We start from the raw sequence: 17,061 nt of genomic DNA on the forward strand, positions 1-17,061 counted from the left end.
TGCTTGTGCGTACTCGGTCAGCTGACACACTCGAAGTCATGTGATTTAATTCCTGTAGGCAGAGAGAGTGAACACAAGTCCCTGCGTTTGAAACAAAGTATATAGTAGTTGTATTTTCTATCCCGGCACGTCCAACATGACTTGGACAAAGTATCAACTATTTCTTGCGGGTCTTATGCTCACAACCGGCTCTATCAACACGCTATCGGCAAAGTAAGTGAACGCTTCATTCATGTTGTAAATTGATTTCACGGTCTACGATGTAGCCAATGACATAGGCCAGTGGTGAGCATCTGGTTGATCGCAAAGCCATTCCTATTCGTTCAACAAACACTTATGTAAAAAAAAAAAAAAAAAAAACAACAACGATAAAGCCATGGGTCCCTATTTGTGTTATTCGTTTCGCGGTAGGTGCGCTTGATTCAGCAGTCTTAGCGCCGGGAAGGCAAAGTGTTCCCATTTTGAACCATTTATATGTCTGAAAATAGAACTTTGCCTACCCAGTAGGCCCAGAGAGAAAATGAAGTGGACCTATAGTTCTACCGCTGGCCAACCCGATAGTTTAGATCACGGTGCCTGCCTTTTCCTCGAGCGATAGACTGTAAAAGGAATGCTCGAACGTACAGCAAAGATGATCATGTGAGATTTGAAACCTTTTTAAAACCGTGACTAGTGAAATACTCGACAAATACAGCAAAGAGCTGCTGTTTATGAGTAAGTTCATGTTTAAGTTGTCGATCAGAACTCACTTTTTTCAACAGTTTTACTAGTCATAAAATGCGCGTTACCAGCACTGCAGCTGTAATGAATGAGTATAGCAGTGTATTGATAAGCTTGCGTTATTGTTTGTGGCTTGTGTATTTGTTAATATCGAGGAATATTTCACTTTCTCTGGTTATAGGAGTAACAACATGAATTGCAGGAGGCAGAAGTAATGCAGTGCGATTTAAGTTTCACCATCTGCTGGAAGACTGTCCCCTTTTCTCAGCCTATGGCGGGAGAGAGGAGGCACTGTGAGTCGGGTGAGAGGCAGCCTCAGAGCTGCTCCCTCCTCATACTGACCATCAGATGCAGACCATCAGTCCAATAAAAATACAATTATTATGCTCATTCAGCTGTGTCTCAAAAGTAATGCAAGAAATTATGTATTACCAATGTTCTCATATACCTACAATTCTGAAATATAATTTCAAAATGGTCTGAGAAGAACATTGGCACGGAAATTCAAGCTTAGCCAATATGCAGTGATACTCTATTGGGCCTATAGCCTACTGCACAAACCTCATTGTTACAGAACTGTTTTTAATCGGATAATGTTGCACAGGCTTACATTTTAAGTCATGTTAAAAATAAATCGGAGCAGTAGATCTCTGCTTGCGTTTTGACTCAGAAAGTGATCTTGACTCAAAAGGTTGGTGACCACTGTCCTAGACATCAAGATTTGGGCTACAATGTTTATTGCACTGTTGAATCCTTGTGAACTGAATTATTGTGGCTCAATCTCTTTGTATATTTTACAGTAGGCTAAATTAGGTGAGGCTACTTGACATTTTATTGTGCTTTTGGGAAAAGGTTAGATTTCCATGATGCCATTGTTGTAGGCCTAAATGCCTGTTTTTAAATTGCTTTGGTCAGCAATGAGCCAATCTGTCTCTAAACAATGACTGGTTGAGAATTAGAATCTGTATGTTTGCTTACTAGCTTAGCGTAGGTGTAGCCTAAATGCAATGTATGACAAAATTTAAAATGGTGAAATTGCTAGACATTAGACAAGTGCCAGACACAGGGAGGGAAACCTTTCACGTGCTCTTGCGTCACTGTTGATTAATACATGCATTTTGATGACATGAAGCGCGAGGACAATGCTGTCTCTGCAAATCACATTTGCTTTGTTGCCACAAAAGAAGCAGACTTCTCTAAACTACGGCTTGGCGTCTCAACTTCTCTTTTGCTGTCATGCAAAATGTGATATAGACTGGGCCTATAGGTCGTAGTTGTGCTACCGTGGGCTCTTTTATGTCATGTGGAAATGGCACTTTATCAACGTGGTCTAGTCTGGCAAGTCCCATCAGTATGTCTCAAATCACAACTGTACTGGAATACTGTATAAAATACATGGTTGCTCTTGCTCAGTGCAATGAGACAATGTAGCAAATAGAGAGATCACGTTTCATCTGCTTTCTTTGGGCTTCTTTCCAGAGCAGACACCAGAAACCAAACACTTCACTGTCTGTGCTTCACTGAGGAGAATGTTATCTTGAGCTGAGAACAGTTTCCTCTTGTTGATTAAAAACGTAGATGTCAGTAGCCCTTTGAGATGATTTAACCAACTGTATATGTTATTGGATTTGGCAATGTGTGAATGTAAAACTTCCTCAGATCAACAGCTAAATTCAGTCAATCAAACAGTTACTCAACTGGGTACAGTGGTGATATGGAGCTCAGACTGCTACTGTGAGGAAAGGGCCACATCATCACTTTGTGAGGCGCTGTGACCACAGCCCTTAGTGTATATTCAATCAGCAAGGAGAGCTCACATGCTGGTCATGCGTCTACTGATCAGGCCTATTGGACTATAAAAGTCAGCGGGTGTTCAGGTAGCTAGGCACAGACGACTAAGTCACTCATTAACCCCTATGTCACCGTGTCATACTTTGAGCATTTGATTGAGTCTGCCTGGAGTGCCAGATGGGTGTGGTTTGAACTTTTGGGACTATATTGTTGGTTCCATTGCGCAAAGAAAGCTCAATCAAACGCAAGTATTTGAACGGAGACAGATTGGTCTCATGAACAGATTGGTTTCTGACTCTGTTAGTGTGACATTCTTGAGCAAACTTAATAAACTTTCTCTTGTTCTCCCCCAGATGGGCTGACATGTTCTCCGCAAAGGGTTGCAAAGACTCCCCTGAACACACATTCTCCCACCCGTTTGTACAGGTACAGTCTCCCTTCCCCTCATAAAAAAACACAGAATATAACTATATAAGCTAGACCTAAATTAATTACTTGATGTTTATCAACCGTGTTGATAGGAAGGTTCCTAAATGCTGTCATTGTCTCTTCTGTCTCAACTGTGTGTTTCTGGCTCATTCCCCCCTCCCCCCACATCGCTCTGTCTCTCCCTCTCGCTCTAGGCCGTAGGGATGTTCCTGGGGGAGCTCAGTTGTCTGGCCGTCTTCCACATGCTGCTTTGTCACGACAGACGAAGACCAGAGCCAAAGATGAACACGGGCCAGAGCTTCAACCCCCTCCTCTTCCTCCCCCCTGCCCTCTGTGACATGACCGCTACCTCCATCATGTATGTTGGTACGTTATCCCAACATCCTAGATATTTATCTTAATTTTGTGTTGCAGTGGGCTCCAGAGTTTTCTCGAAATGTGTCGCTCGCTACTTTCGACACCATTTAATTCCCTCGCACTTTACATAATATTTTCATAATTTGACAATTCACACCAAAAAGGGCTTCCAAGTTTGATTCTTCTAAAATATTCTTCAAAGCTGCAAGAAAGTCTAAATGATCTAGAAAATATTATGGTCAGAGGCACAATTTTAAACTGTATTCCCCTTTAAGTTCTTGTGAAGTGTCTGCCATTTGTTTTAAGGAACTGGAACACAATAACGGAGAAGTCTCGATTTCTGGGTCATCAAGGGGAAAGTTGGTGCTGACTGTCTGTTGACCTGGGATCAATTAGTATTTGCTTTCTTTTGTTGAGCCAATTGAATAGTTAAAAAAATGCAACCCCCACCCATCTGCCACTCCAGGCAGGCAATTTTTATATACATACATACATACATACATACATACATACATACATACATACATACATACATACATACATACATACATACATACATACATACATACATACATACATAGCCTACCTGGTGAAAATATATATTTTTTTTGAATATATATGTATGTGTGTGTGTGTGTGTGTGTGTGTTTTTTTTTTGTTGGGTTTAAAAATAAAAATAAATCATTTCACCTTTATTTAACCAGGTAGGCTAGTTGAGAACAAGTTCTCATTTGCAACTGCGACCTGGCCAAGATAAAGCAAAGCAGTTCGACACATACAAAAACAGAGTTACACATGGAATAAACAAAAATACAGTCAATAATACAGTAGAAATAGTCTATATACAGTATGTGCAAATGAGGTAGGATTAGGGAGGTAAGGCAATAAATAGGCCATGGTGGCGAAGTAATTACAATATAGCAATTAAACACTGGAATGGTAGATGTGCAGAAGATGAATGTGCAAGTAGAGATACAGGTCGCAGTGGTGGGTAGTATATGGGGCTTTGGTGACAAAACGGATGGCACTGTGATAGACTGCATCTAGTTTATTGAGTAGGGTATTGGAGGCTATTTTGTAAATGACATCGCCGAAGTCGAGGATCGGTAGGATGGTCAGTTTTACGTGGGTATGTTTGGCAGCATGAGTGAAGGAGGCTTTGTTTGTGAAATAGGCAGCCGATTCTAGATTTAACTTTGGATTGGAGATGTTTGATGTGAGTCTGGAAGGAGAGTTTAGTCTAGCAAGACAGCAAGGTATTTGTAGTTGTCCACATATTCTAAGTCAGAAGTGTGTGTGTGTGTGTGTGTGTGTGTGTGTGTGTGTGTGTGTGTGTGTGTGTGTGTGTGTGTGTGTGTGTGTGTGTGTGTGTGTGTGTGTGTGTGTATTTGAACCTTTTTTATTTAACTAGGCAAGTCAGTTTAGAACAAATGCTTATTTACAATGACAGCCTACACCAGCCAAACCCAGACAACGCTGGGCCAATCACGTCCGGTTGTGATACAGCCTGGAACAAGAAATAAACCAAATCCTATTTGAACCAAAGTCTGTCTGTTGCCCTCTGTGACTCTATCCTCTCTCCCCAGCCCTGAACATGACGAGTGCCTCCAGCTTCCAGATGCTGCGTGGGGCGGTGATCATCTTCACGGGCCTGCTGTCGGTGGCCTTCCTGGGGCGCCGCCTGGTGGCCAGTCAGTGGACGGGCATCTTTGTCACTATTCTGGGCCTGGTGATGGTGGGCCTGGCTGACTTCATAAGCGGAAACAAGGACGACTCACATAAACTCAGCGACGTCGTCACTGGTAAGGGAGAAAGAATGGTGGGTTGGAAGGGAATACTTCCTGTGTCAAAGGTAGGCCTGGGTTAGAACACATTGTTAAGAGGGTAGGCCTGGGTTAGAACACATTGTTAAGATGGTAGGACTGAGTTAGAACACATCGTTAAGATGGTAGGACTGAGTTATAACACATTGTTAAGAGGATAATGAGTAGGCACTTAGTGGCAAAGGTAGGGTCCTGATTGAAAATAATCTTTCCCTTCTTCCACACTTGAATTATTCACGGATCTAACTCATATATGTGAACGCAAGCTTTCCAAAACTGTAAGTATTGTTGTCCATTAGTTTACTCCAATAAGGGGAGGGGTAGTAGGGTTAGGGGAAGAAAAAAAAAATGTGGAAAGTATGTATGTATGTATGTATGTGTGTGTGTGTATATATATATATATATCACACACACACACACTACCATTCAAAAGTTTGAGGTCACTTAGAAATGTCCTTGTTTTTGAAAGAAAAGCTAAATTTTTTTGTCCATTTTAAAATCAAATTGATCAGAAATACAGTGTAGACATGGCTAATGTTGTAAATGACTATTGTAGCTGGAAACTGATTTTTAATGGAATATCTACGTAGGCGTACAGAGGTCCATTATCAGCAACAACCATCACTAATGTGTTTCAATGGCACATTGTTAGCTAATCCAAGTTTATCATTTTAAAAGGCTAATTGATCATTAGAAAACCCTTTGCAATTATGCTAGCACAGCAGAAAACTCTTCTGATTTTAAATAAGCAATAAAACGTGCCTTCTTTTGACTAGTTGAGGAGCATCAGCATTTATGTGTTCGATTACAGACTCAAACTGGCCAGAAACAAAGGACTTTCTTCTGAAACTCGTTTGTCTTTTCTTGTTCTGGGAAATGAAGGCTATTCTATGAGAGAAATTGCCAAGAAACCTGAAGATCTCGTACAACGCTGTGTACTTCTCCCTTCACAGAACAGCACAAACTGTCTCTTACCAGAATAGTTAGAGGTGTGGGAGGCCCTGGTGCACAACTGAGCAAGAGGACAAGTACTTTAGTGTCTAGTTTGAGAAACAGACACCTCACAAGTCCTCAACTGGCAGCTTCATTAATTAGTACCAGCAAAACACCAGTTTCAACGTCAACAGTGAAGAGGCGACTCCGAGATGCTGGCCTTCTAGGCAGAGTTGCAAAGGAAAAAGCTATATCTCAGACTGGCCAATAAAAATAAAATATTAAGATGGGAAAAAGAACACAGACACTGGACAGAGAAAGATTGGAAAAAAGTGTTATGGACAGACAAATCTAAGTTTGAGGCGTTCGGATCACAAAGAAGAACATTCGTGAGATGCAGAAAAAATGAAAAGATGCTAGAGGAGTGCTTGATGCCATCTGTCAAGCATGGTGGAGGCAATGTGATGGTCTGGGGCTGCTTTGGTGGTGGTAAAGTGGGAGATTTGTACAGGGTAAAAGGGATCTTGAAGAAGGAAGGCTATCACTCCATTTTGCCTACGCCATGCCATACCCTGTGGACAGCGGGTAATTGGAGCCAATTTCCTCCTACAACAAGACAATGACCCAAAGCACAGCTCCAAACTATGCAAGAACTATTTAGGGAAGAAGCAGTCAGCTGGTATTCTGTCTATAATGGAGTGGCCAGCACAGTCACCGGATCTCAACCCTATTGAGCTGTTGTGGGAGCAGCTTGACCGTATGGGACGTAAGAAGTGCCCATCAAGCCAATCCAACTTGTGGGAGGTGCTTCAGGAAGCATAGGGTGAAATCTCTTCAGAATACCTCAACAAATTGACAACTAGAATGCCAAAGGTCTGCAAGGCTGTAATTGCTGCAAAGTTTGAAGGACACAATTTATTACTTCAATTAAAAATCATTATTTATAACCTTGTCAACGTCTTGACTATATTTCCTATTCGTTTTGCAACTAATTTCATGTAAACTCAGCAAAAAAAGAAATGTCCCTTTTTCAGGACCCTGTCTTTCAAAGATAATTGGTAAAAATCCAAATAACTTCACAGATCTTCATTGTGAAAGGTTTAAACACTGTTTTCCATGCTTGTTCAATGAACCATCAACAATTAACGAACATGCACCTGTGGAACGGTCGTTAAGACACTAACAACTTACAGACGATAGGCAATTAAGGGTCCCGTTATGAAAACTTAGGACACTAAAGAGGCCTTTCTACTGACTCTGAAAAACACAAAAAGAAAGATGCCCAGGGTCCCTGCTCATCTGTGTGAACGTGCCTTAGGCATGCTGCAAGGAGGCATGAGGTCTGCAGATGTTGCCAGGGCAATAAATTGCAACGTCTGTACTGTGAGACGCCTAAGACCGCGCTACAGGAAGACAGGACGGACAGCTGATCGTCCTCGCAGTGGCAGACCACGTGTAACAACACCTGCACAGGATCGGTACATCTGAACATCACACCTGCGGGACAGGTACAGGATGGCAACAACAACTGCCCGAGTTACACCAGGAATGCACAATCCCTCCATCAGTGCTCAGACTGTCCACAATAGGCTGAAAGAGGCTGGACTGAGGGCTTGTAGGCCTGTTGTAAGGAGGTCCTCACCAGACGCCACCGGAAACAACGTCGCTTATGGTTACAAACCCACCGTCACTGGACCAGACAGGACTGGTAAAAAGTGCTCTTCACTGACGAGTCCGGTTTTGTCTCACCAGGGGTGATGGTCGGATTCGTGTTTATCGTCGAAGGAATGAGCATTACACCGAGGCCTGTACTCTGGAGCGGGATCGATTTGGAGGTGGAGGGTCCGTCATGGTCTGGGGCGGTGTGTCACAGCAACATCGGACTGAGCTTGTTGTCATTTCAGGCAATCTCAACGCTGTGCGTTACAGGGAAGACATCCTCCTCCCTCATATGGTACCCTTCCTGCAGGCTCATCCTGACATGACCCTCCAGCATGACAATGCCACCAGCCATACTGCTTGTTCTGTGTGTGATTTCCAGCAAGACAGGAATGTCAGTGTTCTGACATGGCCAGCGAAGAGCTCGGATCTCAATCCCATTGAGCACGTCTGGGACCTGTTGGTTCGGAGGGTGAGGACTAGGGCCATTCCCCCCCCCCCAGAAATGTCTGGGAACTTGCAGGTGCCTTGGTGGAAGAGTGGGGTAACATCTCACAGCAAGAACTGGCAAATCTGGTGCAGTCCATGAGGAGGAGATGCACTGCAGTACTTAGTATCTGGTGTGGCCTCCAGCTGCATTGACTGTTACTTTTGATTTTGACCCTCCCTTTGTTCAGGGACACATTATTCAATTTCTGTTAGTCACATGTCTGTGGAACTTGTTCAGTTTATGTCTGTTGTTGAATCTTATGTTCATACAAATATTTACACATGTTAAGTTTGCTGAAAATAAATGCAGTTGACATTGAGAGGACGTTTCTTTTTTTCCCTGAGTTTGTGTGTATGAATGTAGGATTGGAAATGATGCAGACAGTTACATTGATAGAAGCCACAATCTACAGTTGAAGTCAGAAGTTTACATACACTTAGGTTGGAGTCATTAAAACTCATTTTTCAACCACTCCACAAATTTCTTGTTAACAAACTATAGTTTTGGCAAGTCGGTTAGGACATCTACCTTGTGCATGACACAAGTAATTTTTCCAACAATTGTTTACAGACTTATAATTCACTGTATCACAATTCCAGTGGGTCAGAAGTTTACATTTTCTAAGTTGACTGTACCTTTAAACAGTTTGGAAAATGTTCTGTAATTATGTCATGGCTTTAGAGGGTTTTGATAGGCCAATTGACATAATTTGAGTAAATTGGAGATGTACCTGTGGATGTATTTCAAGGCCTACCTTCAAACTCAGTGCCTCAGTGACCACATGGGAAAATCTAAAGAAATCAGCCAAGACCTCAGAAAAATATTGTAGACCTCCACCAGTCTGGTTCATCCTTGGGAGCAATTTCCATACGCCTGACGGTACCACGTTCATCTGTACAAACAATACAATAGTACGCAAGTATAAACACCATGGGACCACGCAGCTGTCGTACCGCTCAGGAAGGAGACGCGTTCTGTCTCCTTGAGATGAACGTACTTTGGTGTGAAAAGTGCAAATCAATCCCAGAACAACAGCAAAGGACCTTGTGAAGATGCTGGAGGAAACAGATACAGAAGTATCTATATCCACAGTAAAATGAGTCCTGTATTGACATAACCTGAAAGGCTCCTCAGCAAGAAAGAAGCCACTGTCCATAATGACCATTGTTATGTTTGGAGGAAAAAGGGGGAGGCTTGCAAGTACACCATCCCAACCATGAAGCACGGGGGTGGCAGCATCAGGTTGTGGGGGTGCTCTGCTGCAGGAGGGACTGGTGCACTTCACAAAATAGATGGCTACATGAGGAAGGAGAATTATGTGGATATATTGAAGCAACATCTCAAGCCATCAGTCAGGAAGTTAAAGCTTGGTCGCAAATGGGTCTTCCAAATGGACAATGACCCCAAGCATACTTCCAAAGTTGTGGCAAAATGGCTTAAGGACAGCGAAGTCAAGGTATTTTAGTGGCCATCACAAAGCCCTGACCTCAATCCTATAGAACATTTGTGGGCAGAGCTGAAAAAGCGTGTGCGAGCAAGGAGACCTACAAACCTGCCTCAGTTACACACCATCTCTGTCAGGAGGAATGGGCCAAAATTCACCCAACTTAATGTGGGAAGCTTGTGGAAGGCTACCCGACACGTTTGACCCAAGTTAAACAATTTTAATGGCAATGCTACCAAATACTAATTGAGTGTATGAGTTTAAATGTATTTGGCTTAGGTGTATGTAAACTTCCTGTATCTGTAATATTAAAACTGATCTACAACCTAATAAATAGGTGTTGTCTGATCAGTGATTACCCGAAGGAAAGTTGGAAGGAAGGATATAATTGAATGGTGTTCAATTCAAACAGGGTCCATGATTGAGTTGGAGTCAATATTTACTTTTTACTATTTACATTTTGCTTCTCCAGAGACTGGTTTTCCCTCAGCAGCAACATCTTGCCAAAACAAATATCCAATGAGGAACTACCATGTAAAGGCCTTACCCATCTCTTCTGACCCCCAGGTGACCTTCTGATCATAATGGCCCAGGTCATTGCTGCTGTCCAGATGGTTCTGGAGGAGAAGTTTGTCTACAAGCACGACGTTCATCCTTTACGGGCAGTAGGCACTGAAGGTACAGTGAACATATACGTTTCTGGGTGTATGCATTGGGTTAATGTATAACTCTATCTACAGAATGAAGCAGTGGTGATTGTACAGCTTTGAGAGTGAAGCTTACAGTTAACATATGCAAGCGTAGCAACCAGATTTTTACATGTCTAAGTAGTACTTAGTAACCTGTTTGACATTTCTCTTTTGTTTCTAGGAAATAATCATAATGTCTGTGTTGTCACCTTTAGCGCCGTATCAAAGACAATGTTTGTAGCTCGTTAGTAATTCATCCAGACTCCATTCATTTCCAGCCTTCTTCTCCTCCATCTCTCTAGGGTTCTTTGGCTTCTTCATCCTCTCGCTGCTCCTCATCCCCTTTTTCTACATCCCGGTGGGGAGCTTTAGCAACAACCCCCGACACGTCCTCGAGGACGCGCTGGACGCCTTCTGCCAGATTGGCCACAACCCCATGATCGTCCTGGCGTTGCTCGGCAACACAGTGTCCATCGCCTTCTTCAACTTCGCCGGCATCTCCGTCACCAAGGAAATCAGCGCCACCACGCGCATGGTCCTGGACAGTCTGCGCACCGTGGTCATCTGGGTGGTCAGTCTAGCTCTGGGCTGGGAGCAGTTCCATGGTTTACAGGTTCTGGGTTTCATTGTGTTGTTGGTTGGTGCAGCGCTGTATAATGGGCTTCATCGCCCCCTGCTGGCCAAGATTCCGTGCTGCGCCAACATGGTGGAGGAAGAGGAGGGCAATCCGGTAGAGAGGGCAAGACTGCTGGATGAGGGAAGGGTGCAGGAGGAGACCTAACTGACATGATGAACTCGCAACATGCTGAAAGTGGTGGTGGTGGTGATGGTGGGGGGAGCGGGGGTCTGACATCGATGTGACAACCTCGCCATACTCCTGACCACACCGGGTGTGTGTGACATGAAGACAACACATTTCTCAGATTACTGTACAAGACCCAGTCTTTAAAACCATGTTCACTCCTGGTAGTACATTTCAGGTGACATGTTTATAGGATCTTGGAATAGCCTTCTTTATGGCTTGTTGCAGCATCAGTTAAATATGTGTGTTAATGGTGGCAGGCATTTTATAAATCACCCAAAAGTTAAGCATAACACCGTTTTGATAGAGTGCCATACTGTGGTCATTGATAGATACAATCACGACGGAAATTGTTGGCACACTTTATAAAGATGAGCAAAAACAACTAAAATAAATCATACCAATACTGAGCTATATTGTTTTCTATTTTTGGTGGGAAATTATATTTTATACTAATACAATTGCTCAGATAAAAGGATTTTGTTTAACAAGTCATAAAAAAAAAGCGGGAACGTTGATTTAAAAATGTAAAGCTGAACTTGCACGATGCGGTTTGAATAGAGACCTAAGTTAATACAAGTCCATGATTTCATACCAGGAGAAGTCATAAAGAGGGTTCAGCACAAATGTCAATGTTCCGTCTTCAGCGGAGACTACATTTGAGCCAACATGTATTTATTTATTTATTTCACCTTTATTTAACCACGTAGGCCAGTTGAGAACAAGTTCTCATTTACAACTGCGACCTGGACAAGATAAACCAAAGCAGTGCGCCAAAACAACAACACAGAGTTACACATAAACAAACGTACAGTCAATAACACAATAGAAAAATCTATGTGCAGTGTGTGCAAATGTAGAAGAGTAGGGAGGTAAGGCAATAAATAGGCCATAGAGGCGAAATTATTACAATTTAGCATTAACACTGGAGTGATCAGATGTGCAGATGATGATGTGCAAGTAGAGATACTGGGGTACAAAAGACCATGAGGGTAAGTAAAAATATGGGGATGAAGTAGTTGGGTGTGCCTTTTACAGATTGGCTGTGTACAGGTACAGTGATCGGTAAGCTGCTCTGACAGCTGATGCTTAAAGTTAGAGAGGGAGATACAAGTCTCCAGCTTCAGTGATTTTCCAATTCGTTCCAGTCATTGGCAGCAGAGAACTGGAAAGAAAGGCGGCCAAAGGAAGTGTTGGCTTTGGGGATGACCAGAGAAATATACCTGCTGGAGCGTGTGCTACGGGTGGGTGTTGCTATGGTGACCAGTGGGCTGAGATAAGGCGGGGCTTTACCTAGTGAAGACTTATAGATGACTTGGAGCCAGTGGGTTTGGCGACGAATATGTAGTGAGGGCCAGCCAATGAGAGCATACAGGTCACAGTGGTGGGTAGTATATGGGGCTTTGGTGACAAAACGGATGGCACTGTGATAGACAATCCAATTTGCTGAGTAGAGTGTTGGAGGCTATTTTGTAAATGACATTGCCGAAGTCGAGGATCGATAGGATCGTCAGTTTTACGAGGGTATGTTTGGCAGCATGAGTGAAGGAGGCTTTGTTGTGAAATAGGAAGCCGATTCTAGATTTAATTTTGGATTGGCGATGCTTAATGTGAGTCTGGAAGGAGAGTTTACAGTCTAACCAGACACCTAGGTATTTGTAGTTGTCCACATATTCTATGTCCGAACCATCCAGAGTAGTGATGCTGGTCGGGCGGGAGGGTGCAGGCAGCAATCGGTTAGAGAGCATGCATTTAGTTTTACTAGCATTTAAATGCAGTTGGAGGCCACAGATGGAGTGTTGTATGGCGTTGAAGCTCATTTGGGGGTTTGTTAGCAGTGTCCAAAGAAGGGCCAGATGTATACAGAAGGGTGTTCTCTGCGTAGCGTTGTGTCAGAGAATCACCAGCAGCAAGAGTAACATCATTGATATATACAGAGAAAAGAGTCCGCCCGAGAATTGAACCCTGTGGCACCCCTGTAGAGACTGCCAGAGGTCCAGACAACAGGCCATCCGATTTGACACACTAAACTCTGAGAAGTAGTGGGTCAACCAGGCGAGGCAGTCATTTGAAAAGCAAAGGCTCTTGAGTCTGCCGATAAGAATGTGGTGATTGACAGAGTCGAAAGCCTTGGCCAGGTCGATGAAGACGGCTGCACAGTTCTGCCTTTTATCGATGGCAGTTATGATATCATTTAGGACCTTGAGTGTGGCTGAGGTGCACCCATGACCAGCTTGGAAACCAGATTGCATAGTGGAGAAGTTACGGTGGGATTCGAAATGGTCGGTGATCTGTTTAACTTGGCTTTTGAAGATTTTAGAAAGGCGGGGCAGGATGGATATAGGTATATAAAACAGTTTGGGTCTAGAGTGTCTCCCCCTTCTGAAGAGGGGGTTGACCGCGGCAGCTTTCCAATCTTTGTGGATCTCAGATGATACAAAACAGAGGTTGAATAGGCTAGTAATAGGGGTTGAAACAATTTTGGCGGATCATTTTAGAGAGGGTCCAGATTGTCTAGCCCAGCAGATTTGTAGGGATCCAGATTTTGCAGCTCTTTCAGAACATCAGCTGTCTGGATTTGGGTGAAGGAGAAGCGGGGGGTGGGCTTGGGAAAGTTGCTGCAAGGGGTGCTGAGATGTTGGCCAGGGTAGGGGTAGCCAGGTGGAAAGCATGGCTAGCCGTAGAAAAATGCTTATTGAAATTCTCGATTATTGTAGATTTATCGGTGGTGACAGTGTTTCCTAGCATCAGTGCAGTGGGCAAATGGGAGGAGGTGCTCTTATTCTCCATGGACTTTAGTGTTCCAAAACTTTTTGGAACTAGTGCTACAGAAAGCAAATTTCTGTTTGAAAAAGCTAGCCTTAGCCTTCCTAACTGACTGAGTATATTGGTTCCTGACTTCCCTGAAAAGTTGCAGCGTTTACCGCAATCGGAAATTACCTTTACATTTCTATAGTGGAATCTGTAACGCTTCAGTTTTACAGCATGAATAGAGCCTTTAGATGAGATATTATAACATGGAACTTGCGAGCTATTGGTTTCATGCTTTTTTTAAATGGTTTTCCATTATTGCTCTGTACATTTTACCAACGACCACAGTTAGCTGAAATGTTCCCCAACGGATACTTGTTGAAGAATGACTGACATTGTGAGAATGCCAATATCAATGCACTACCTCAAGTTTGATTTGGGATCTATGATTCAATAATTCCTGCATGATTGCAATAGTTTTGGCTATATTCATATATTCATTGACTGGCTCATTATCACATGTAAATGTTGTAAAAAGCACGTGCTTCTTGGTATATCTTTTTCTATCATTGAGTAGCGTTTGTGAATATTGCTGGCGCTATCACTAAGGCTTTGACATAGATTAAATAGGTTAGTTGAGCAGCCTACCACTGTCTCTGTAGGTGAAAGGGAACGGTTTTCGGTACAAAGAATATTAATGTTTAGGCTTTTTTTGAGACCTATGCTTCACCTTTTGATTAGGACATAGATTTGTTTGTGATTTGCAGTGTCATGTGAAATGTTGACTGGATGCAACGAACTTGGCTCAAAAAAAGGGGAATGGAGAGGGTTTTCAGTGAAATGCTTTTTATAATAATGAAATAAAATGTTTTTGTGTGGAGAATGTGCTAGATTATAGAGTTTAAATGGGTATTATTTTTACGTTATGACCAAAAATCATCAGTATAGTAGCATTTGTGCACTAAAGGTTATTCATGATACAATTGTGGCAAAAATCCGGCATCATAACTTGGCATTCCGCTTTAATGTCCTTTGAACTTCCACTTGTAATATACCGAGGTAAAGTTGGTTTTATATTCAACAGACATTCACCAAAAGCCATTTAAAAATGTAAAAATCAATAACTAATTCACCGTTTGTCACAATCATAAAACTAGATATGATTTATTCAATAAATGTCTAGCATACTTTTACAGCCTTTGTTTTGAGTAAACATTCCAGTTTTGATTTGATAGAGGGCATGTAGTCAAAGTTCTAATGAGTCTGTTATACCCTATTAGAAGGGGCCTGGCAGAAAATTCTGCATCTTCAGTCATATTAAATTACAGGAAAAAACTACGTGATGAAGGGGTCAAGCTTGACTAACAGAGAAGACCGGTGGATGGACCAAGAGGACCAACGTGGAGGTAAGGAAAACTAAGAGTGAACCATAACGTGTGTATATATGTGTGTGTGTGTGTGTGTATGTATGTGTGTATATATATATATATATGAGGGTACATGTTTGGTTTTTGGGCTAAATGTATACATTATGATTTGCCTCTGAACTGTATGTGAACCCATCTGCGATCAACTGGCACTAACCATTAAAAACTAGGACTTCAACCAGGCTGTCCCTATGCTATTTGCTCTCTTTCTCTCTTAAACTGCTAGCACAAAGCCTATGTGAAAATTTGTTTTTTTCACAAAAGATCATGAAAAAATATATAATGATTTATACTGCCTTAAATGGCATTTTATAGATTTTATGTATTTCTATAAAATCAAAACTGGAATTTGTTCTCAAAACAAAGGTTGTAAAAGTATGATAGACATTTATAGAATGAATCATACCTAGTTCGATGTCTCTGTGACAAACGGTGAATTAGTTATTGATTTATACCTCTTTAAATGGCATTTTATTGATTTTATGTATTTCTATAAAATCAACTGGAATTTGTCCTCAAAACAAAGGTTGTAAAAGTATGCTAGACATTTATAGAATAAATCATACCTAGGTTTATGTTTGTGACAACAGTGAATTACAGTTGAAGTCAGAAGTTTACATACACTTAGATTGGAGTCATTAAAACTCATTAGCTCTTTCAACCAGGGAAGAGTAGGGGAAATCAAGGAGAGCAGCATTTAAAGTGTCCAAGTCCAATTGTCCTGAAAGAACTAGGTGTTTCAACACACACTTAATTTCTAATGGATCAAAGCCTTCAAGAATGATGTGCATTATATCCTGTGGTGTTTGCTGAATAAGATTAAAAACAGGGAATTCAACTAACTTGCTCTTTCTGTTTATACCATGTGTTGTTTTAAGTCTGTTTCTTAAGAATTAAGTGCTGGCCTTTTCAATTTCACAGCATTGTCGAATATGTCTGTCCAATGTCCTTTGCACAAAAACATCCTCATTAAATTACATCTGCATATTGTCAAAAGGACATTCACAATGTCTACATTCGCTGAATGCAAATCCCACCCACTCTTTAAATCCACACAGCTCATGTTGAGCTAAAGTGTCTCTGTAGAGAGAAACAAATGCACCATATACATTTGAAGTCAGAAGTTTACATACACTTAGGTTGGAGTTATTAAAACTTGTTTTTCAACCAATCCACAAATTTCTTGTTAACAAACTATAGTTCTGGCAAGTCGGTTAGGACACCTACTTTGTGCATGACAAGAGTAATTTTTCCAACAATTGTTTACAGACTTATAATTCACTGTATCACAATTCCAGTGGGTCAGAAGTGTACATATACTAAGTTGACTGTGCCTTTAAACAGCTTGGAAAATTCCAGAAAATTATGTCATGGCTTTAGAAGGTTCTGATAGGCTAATTGACATAATTTGAGCCAATTGGAGGTGTACCTGTGGATGTATTTCAAGGCCTACCTTCAAACTCAGTGCCTCTTTGCTTGACATCATGGGGAAATCAAAATAAATCAGCCAAGACCTCAGAAAAATATTGTAGACCTCCACAAGTCTGGTTCATCCTTGGGAGCAATTTCCAAATGCCTGAAGGTACCATGTTCATCTGTACAAACAATAGTACGCAAGTATAAACCCCATGGGACCACGCAGCCGTCGTACCGCTCAGGAAGGAGACGCGTTCTGTCTCCTTGAGATGAACGTACTTTGGTGCGAAAAGTGCAAATCAATCCCAGAACAACAGCAAAGGACCTTGT

General features: G+C 42.0%; 1 protein-coding gene across 3 annotated transcripts; it reads left to right on the forward strand.

Annotated features, from left to right (window-relative positions):
- The first annotated feature begins 12 nt into the window (after positions 1 to 12).
- LOC106571211 (solute carrier family 35 member F6) lies at positions 13 to 11,547 on the forward strand. 3 transcript variants are annotated; one of them, XM_014143994.3, is made up of 6 exons: positions 13 to 213; positions 2,865 to 2,937; positions 3,135 to 3,306; positions 4,884 to 5,099; positions 10,214 to 10,324; positions 10,638 to 11,547. In XM_014143994.3, the coding sequence occupies exons 1-6, from the start codon at positions 137 to 139 to the stop codon at positions 11,114 to 11,116; spliced, it is 1,128 nt and encodes a 375-aa protein (XP_013999469.1). In that variant the 5' UTR covers positions 13 to 136; the 3' UTR covers positions 11,117 to 11,547. The 3 variants fall into 3 exon arrangements, with proteins under 3 accessions (XP_013999469.1, XP_013999470.1, XP_013999471.1); XM_014143995.3 differs by lacking the exon at positions 13 to 213 and adding an exon at positions 393 to 639; XM_014143996.3 differs by lacking the exon at positions 13 to 213 and adding an exon at positions 394 to 714.
- Positions 11,548 to 17,061: the final 5,514 nt, after the last annotated feature.

This window comes from Salmo salar, chromosome 15, assembly GCF_965601325.2.
Source record: "Salmo salar chromosome 15, fSalSal1, whole genome shotgun sequence".
NCBI classification, from domain to species: domain Eukaryota; kingdom Metazoa; phylum Chordata; class Actinopteri; order Salmoniformes; family Salmonidae; genus Salmo; species Salmo salar.

Coding starts and splice junctions, on each gene's coding strand:
- LOC106571211 (XM_014143994.3), top strand. CDS start 137: ATGACTTGGACAAAGTATCAACTATTTCTTGCGGGTCTTATGCTCACA. Junction 214..2,864: donor ATCAACACGCTATCGGCAAA/GTAAGTGAACGC, acceptor GTTCTCCCCCAG/ATGGGCTGACATGTTCTCCG. Junction 3,307..4,883: donor TACCTCCATCATGTATGTTG/GTACGTTATCCC, acceptor CTCTCTCCCCAG/CCCTGAACATGACGAGTGCC.